The sequence below is a fragment of the Penaeus vannamei genome, chromosome 16 (assembly GCF_042767895.1).
Source record: "Penaeus vannamei isolate JL-2024 chromosome 16, ASM4276789v1, whole genome shotgun sequence".
NCBI classification, from domain to species: Eukaryota; Metazoa; Arthropoda; class Malacostraca; order Decapoda; family Penaeidae; genus Penaeus; species Penaeus vannamei.
Genome location: NC_091564.1, coordinates 41333727 through 41341226, shown reverse-complemented (window position 1 = coordinate 41341226; position 7500 = coordinate 41333727). Strand labels below are relative to the sequence as shown.

Sequence of the window (7500 nt, the reverse complement as noted above, 5' to 3'; positions counted from 1 at the left end):
CACAATTGCTGTCATTGTTATATCCATTATCCTTTCATTGTGATTATTTGTGTCTTGTTTGTTTTTGGTATAACTGCTTTTCGTACCTGAATTCCGCTTCCATGTTGGTGAGTTATATTTGATTGTTTAATTTGAATTATTTCACTTTAATACGTTGATTTATTTCGTTGCTTTATAAATGTTACATTTTATTTTGTTTTACTATACTACTAATGTATGGATTAATATTCCATATGACTGCGGACTTAAAGTTCACTCATTTCGGCGTAAAAAGGGTCGGTGATTCACAACATAGATATTAAAGAAACGACACGCACGCTCCCTTGCATCCTATTACGAATCTCTGATAATTCTTTTCCAATTCTATTACTGTCATTATCGTTGTCATTAATATTGTTATTATTGTTATCATTATTGTATATGATATTATCGATATTTGTATTGTTATTGTTTTTTACCATTACCCATTATCCTCCTCCTCCTCATCATCATCATCATCATCATCATCATCATCATCATCATCATTATCTTTACTATCATCATCATTATTAATGTTGTTATTATCATTATTATTATTGTTAATACTATTATCATGATTATCATAATCATTATTACTATTATGATCGATGTTATCATTATTATCGTAATTATCATCAACATTATCATCATGTGTTATTGTTATCATTATCCTTCGATTATAAACATTTTACACTATCCGAGGAAACGAAAGAAGGAAGGGAAAGGGAGGCGAGGAGAGAACAGAGGGAGAAAGGAAGAGTAAGTGGAAAGAGGGAGAAAGGGAGAGGAAGAGGGAAACATGGAAGTGGAAACAGAAGGAGAAAGGTAGAGGGAGAGGGAAACATGGAAGTGGAAAGAGGGAGAATGGTAGAGGGAGAGGGAAACATGGAAGGGAAAACAGAAGGAGAAAGGTAGAGGAAAAGAGGCTTAGAGAGAAAAGAGAGAAAACGACTATGAAACGGGAAGAGGGGGGACTTAAAGAGGAAAGAACAGGGGAACTCAGAGAATAAAAAAGGAGATAGTAGAGGAGGAGAGAAGAGAATAAGGGAGCAAGGAAGATTGGGAATGGGGGAGAAATTAAAGGAAGAAAGGAGGGAAGTGGGAGAGAACATGTAAAGCTTGAAATAAAATGGGAAGAGTTAATTTAAGGGAGATTTTGGGAAGCAGGAAAGGAAGAGGTAAAATAGACGGGAAGGAAAAGTGAGAAGGAAAGGGAAGAGGAGATACAATAAGAACAAAAATCATTGTTTTTATCAATTGTTTCATTTATTATTCTCATTATTAGCACTTTGTTAATTATCACAATCCTTACAAATACTATTCTTATAGTGTTAGGTTTATTATCATCACCATTATTATTGTTGTTGCTGTTGCTGTAATTACTATCATGATCATTATTATTATTATTATCAACTCTATTCCTATCTTTATCATTATCATTATCAATATCATCATCATCGTCATCATCATCATCATCATCATTATTATTATCATTATTATCATTTTCATTATTATTGTTATCGTTATCATTATCATTAGTTTTTACCATTATTTCATTTCAATTATTATCATTATTATTATTGCCATTATCAGAATTATAACCACTATCATTATCATCATTATCTTCATTATTGTTATCATTCTTCTTATCACGATGATGATGATAAGGATTATCATTATCCTCATTATTAGTTTTTTAATCATCATTATTTGTTTCATCATTATCATTATCATTATTATCCTAAATATTATTATTATTATCATTATCATTATCATAAGTATCATTATCATCATAGTTATTTTCATCACTATCATCATTATCATCATAGTTATTTTCATCACTATCATCATTATCATCATCTTTATTATTATCATCATTATTATTAGTTTAATTATTATTATTATCATATTACAGAGGTTCTCAACCCTAATTGGTTAGTGGCGCATAATAATACGTATTATTATTGTTGTTATTATTATCATTATCATTATCATTATTATTATTATTATTAGCACTATAATTATTATTATTATTATTATCATTATCATTAGCACTATTATTTTTATTATTATGTTTATAATTATTACTACAACTTCTATTATTATTATTATTACCAATATTATTATGGATGGTTTTATTACCAAATATATAAATGAATTACTGAACACATGGGAATGAAATACATCCATTCCAATTGTAGATTAAACTTACATGATTAATGTGACACTTATGCCTGTCTGGATTTGCATATTCTTTCGATATTATGAGGGACACTGGAAAATAAAATAATTGTGAAAATAAGGCGGCCAGATGCAAGGCACAGATTTAAGACATATTGTAATATTATATTAAGTATGGCGACTGTTTTTCGTATTATTTTCAATGTCACTGTCACTGTCATTATTATTATCATTATTTTTACCGTTACAATTATTTCTACCATTTACATTATCATTATCATGTGTTACTGTAATTATTATTATCATCATTATTATTATTATCATTTCAGCTACTGTAATTATCATTATTATTTTCATCAAAATTATTATCATAATTTTTATCATTATATTTATTATCAGTAGTAGTAGTATTTTTTCTATTATGATTATTATTACTATTAATTATAATAGTAATAGTAGTAATAATATTTTATAACAATAATAGCAATAGTTACCATTACTATTATTGTTATCATTATTATTATCGAAATTGTTAATTTCATGAGTTATTATCATTGTTGTCATTATCATTATCCTCATTTTCATCACTTCATTTATATATATATCAAATATCATTTATATTTGTGTCATTATCATTACTACCGTTATTATTATCATTATCAATATCATTATCATTATGATGATGATGATGACTATTATCATTGTTGTTATTTTTATGATTACTATTGCTATTATGATCATCATCTTTATCATCACTGTATTATTATTATTATGACCATTTTAACAAATAAATTGTTTACCCTCGTTACCCTCAATGTTTTTTATTTATTATAATTAAGTACGTAATAATTTCCGCAGATTCTTGTGACATATCAATATTGTTATTATTGGTATTTGATTATTGTAATTATGATAAAGATAATGATAATGATGATGGTGATAATGGACAGTATAGCAGTAAGAGGAACACGAATAAAAATGAAGGATAAGAATAGTACTGATAATACTAAATGACAAAATAATAATAATGATAATAGTCAATAGATAAACAAACAAATGATGATAATAATAACAACAACAAAGATGATAGATTCATAATCAAATAATATAAAAAGGATATAATAATGATAACAATGATAATAACAATAACAATAATAAATGAATAATGAAAAATATGATGATAACAGATGATAAAAAACATTATAACAATAATAATAGATAATAAAAAGGCAAGACAAACTAGCCCAAAGTAATGATAGATAAAAAAGATAGAAATAAACTAAAAAAAAAAGAAAAAAAAACTAGCTCTAAGTAATAACAAAAAAAAAAAAAAAATCAAAACAAACTACCCCTGTATCCCACGAGACTAATGTTCAACCCTTTCGTCCCAAACAGCTGACGAGGAGAAGGCGATCGGCGCCATTCCCACGAAGCCCATCAACTCGGGTGACCTTGAGAAGATCTGCGCGGAACACCGGAAGTATCCGATTCTATATAAGGTCGAGTTCCAGGTGAGTGAAAAGGTGGTGGTGTTGGAAATATCCGATTCTTTATAAGGTCGAGTTCCAGGTGAGTGAAAAGGTGGTGGTGTTGGAAATATCCGATTCTATATAAGGTCGAGTTCCAGGTGAGTGAAAAGGTGGTGGTGTTGGAAATATCCGATTCTATATAAGGTCGAGTTCCAGGTGAGTGAAAAGGTGGTGGTGTTGGAAGTATCCGATTCTTTATCAGGTCGAGTTCCAGGTGAGTGAAAAGGTGGTGGTGTTGGAAGTATCCGATTCTTTATCAGGTCGAGTTCCAGGTGAGTGAAAAGGTGGTGGTGTTGGAAGTATCCGATTCTTTATCAGGTCGAGTTCCAGGTGAGTGAAAAGGTGGTGGTGTTGGAAATATCCGATTCTTTGTAAGGTCGAGTTCCAGGTGAGTGAAAAGGTGGTGGTGTTGGAAATATCCGATTCTATGTAAGGTCGAGTTCCAGGTGAGTGAAAAGGTGGTGGTGTTGGAAATATCCGATTCTGTATAAGGTCGAGTTCCAGGTGAGTGAAAAGGTGGTGGTGTTGGAAATATCCGATTCTTTGTAAGGTCGAGTTCCAGGTGAGTGAAAAGGTGGTGGTGTTGGAAATATCCGATTCTTTGTAAGGTCGAGTTCCAGGTGAGTGAAAAGGTGGTGGTGTTGGAAATATCCGATTCTTTGTAAGGTCGAGTTCCAGGTGAGTGAAAAGGTGGTGTTGTTGGAAATATCCGATTCTTTGTAAGGTCGAGTTCCAGGTGAGTGAAAAGGTGGTGGTGTTGGAAATATCCGATTCTTTGTAAGGTCGAGTTCCAGGTGAGTGAAAAGGTGGTGTTGTTTCTAGTTTGGTGTGGAATTCATGGCGAACAGATTGCAACAGGAACAACGAAGGGAAGGGCAAGAAAACACACAGGAACAACGAAGGGAAGGGCAAGAAAACACACAGGAACAACGAAGGGAAGGGCAAGAAAACACACAGGAACAACGAAGGGAAGGGCAAGAAAACACACAGGAACAACGAAGGGAAGGGCAAGAAAACACACAGGAACAACGAAGGGAAGGGCAAGAAAACACACAGGAACAACGAAGGGAAGGGCAAGAAAACACACACGAACAACGAAGGGAAGGGCAAGAAAACACACAGGAACAACGAAGGGAAGGGCAAGAAAACACATAGGAACAACGAAGGGAAGGGCAAGAAAACACACAGGAACAACGAAGGGAAGGGCAAGAAAACACACAGGAACAACGAAGGGAAGGGCAAGAAAACACACAGGAACAACGAAGGGAAGGGCAAGAAAACACACAGGAACAACGAAGGGAAGGGCAAGAAAACACACAGGAACAACGAAGGGAAGGACAAGAAAACACACGAATATGCCGAAGGCCTTTTCGCTATTGCTTCGTCAGGGCATAATACTGTATCGAAAGCAATAGCGAAAAGGTCTTCGGCATATTCGTGTCTTTTCTTGCCCTACCCTTCGTTGTTCCTGTTGTTTTTTTGGTGTTTGGTGATTGGGGTTTGAGGGGGGGGGGCAGGGGGGAAGGGGGGGAAGTGGGATGGTACTTTGGTTTGGTGATTTTGTGTGTGTGTGTGTGTGTGTGTGTGTGTGTGTGTGTGTGCGTGTGTGCGTGTGCGTGTGTTAGTGTGTTTTGCTTTGGTTTCTTTTTTATTTGTTTGATTGTTTGCTGTTTGGAAATTTCTTGTTTTGTTTTGTTTTCTGTGGTTTCTTATTTCCTATTTGTTTTCTCTTCTGGTTTCTTGTATTCCTTTTTTTGACGTTTTAGATTTCTTTTTGGTTTTTATTCTATTTTTATTATTATTTTTAAAATCCTGGAGTCCTGTTTGTTATCATTTATTTCCTTTTCTTTTATTTGTTTATTTTTGCACGCGAGTATTTTTTTTATTTTGTTATGTTTATCTATTTATCGTTTTGTTTTCGAGTCTCATATTCATTTTGTTTCGTTATCTTATTTTTGTTTTTTGCCATTAATTAGCAGTGCGGTAGTAATAATGCATATAGTAATAATATTAGAAAAAAACATGATATAATACTAGGTCGTATTACATTTTTTTTTTTTTTTTGTTATAATGCCATTCACTCCTGAAATCTGTTATTTATTTCTCATTCTTTGCTTTAGTTTTTGTTAATAAAGCTATTGTTTTTTTTCCTGTTCTTCGGTATATTATTTTTATGAAAGATTTTTATATGCTGTTGAATTAATAGGATGATTAGAGTAACTGATGAATAAATAGAATAACTGGCAACTCTCCATAGAATAACTGGCAACTCTCCCCGTATTCTGGAGTACTCCTATCCGGCGAGTCTCTTTTGATAATAATAATAATAATGACGATAATACTAATAATAATAACATGAAGACCGCGAATATCAATAAAAGAATGGATAAAAATGTTGAACGTATGTTTTCGAAAAGCATGATTACGTAACCGTCAAGTATTAAGCGTTTACATTTTGGATTGAAGTTAAGACTTGGGGAATCGGACGACTCCAGAGTTGCCTATTTTTCTTTTTTCCTTTTTTTTCTCTTTTTTTTTTTTCCTTTGTGTGGAGCTAGTTTTTATCTTTCACTAAAATTTACCACTTTCGTCTTTTGTCTAAGTTACATTTTTTTTGTTACTTTTCTTTAGATTTTCCTGCCCAGATTATAGCGTGAATGTTTTTCATATTGTTTCTTGTGTGGTGTTTATAGCAACTATTTTTTTTGAATGAGAAGGTAAATAGTGTGGTAGTTAAATATCTATTAAAAGTTCCTACAATATAGTAACAAGATTTTTTTTAAGGAAGGGGGGGGAGGAGGGGGTATTGAAAATTAAGTATGTATTCCACTTTCGTAAATGTTGCAAATGGAGTATGAAATAATTTGATTAGGTGAAAAAATGTAGGATATACTTATAAAATCTCGGTTGGCATAAGATATTTAGTCGAAAAAGTACTGAATTTAGCACTGATACTTATATGAGCATAACAAATATGTGCATACTTAAAAATGCTGATTATATTCTTCTCTTTCTTCTTCTTCTTCTTCTTCTTGCTCTTCTTTTGGGAACAAACATTTTCTCTCACGTCATAATATAATATTGCCATATTCTATTCGTATCACTACTGGCTTTGGTAATAAATAGTCAATAATAGCACAAACAATTAAGTTTTAACACACCCAACTATCTCATTATCAAAAAAAGGACTTGGAAAAACTTCAAAATCATCAAAAGTCACAATAAATATTAATCTAGAAAAAAATATAATAATTATAAAAAATATTAATAATAATAATAAAACATTAGAACTGTACTGAGGACACCAACTCTCTCAAAATACCTGTAATGCCCTTTATTCGACCTGGTAAAGCCCGTAGCAGTAATTATAAGCCTGAATTATTTAAGGACACGTATAGAGGTCTGTTTAAAGGGTTGCCACTATAAGCAAAGTTCCATGGAAGGAGAGGCGATAGGGAAAGGGGGAGAAAGAGAATAGAAAGAGAGAGAGAGGGGAAGAGAAAAATAAAGAGAGGGAGGGAGAGAGAAAGAGAGGAAAAGAAAAAGAAAGAGAGAGAGAGAAAGAGAAAGAGCGAGGGAGGGAGGGAGAGATTTGAGACAGAAACAGAGACTGAGACAGACAAAAAAAGAGGCAGACAGACAAACGGACAGAAAAGGAGAGAAATAAAGAAAGGGAGCAAGATAAGGCGACTTTGGGGTCAGAGAGAGCGATACATATTGACAGAACAAAATTCCGAATGACTTTAAAGGCATAAAAGCAAAAGTAAAAAAA

At 32.5% G+C, this 7500-nt stretch overlaps 1 protein-coding gene across 6 annotated transcripts in view; it reads left to right on the top strand.

Annotated features, from left to right (window-relative positions):
• Positions 1-7500, top strand: part of Ptp36E (protein tyrosine phosphatase 36E) — a 199069-nt gene that overhangs the window by 147556 nt on the left and 44013 nt on the right. For all 6 annotated transcript variants that reach the window (XM_070131482.1, XM_070131483.1, XM_070131485.1 and 3 more), the window contains one exon: positions 3595-3710. In XM_070131482.1, coding sequence (XP_069987583.1) covers positions 3595-3710 — 116 coding nt within the window. The remainder of the gene's footprint in view (positions 1-3594; positions 3711-7500) is intronic.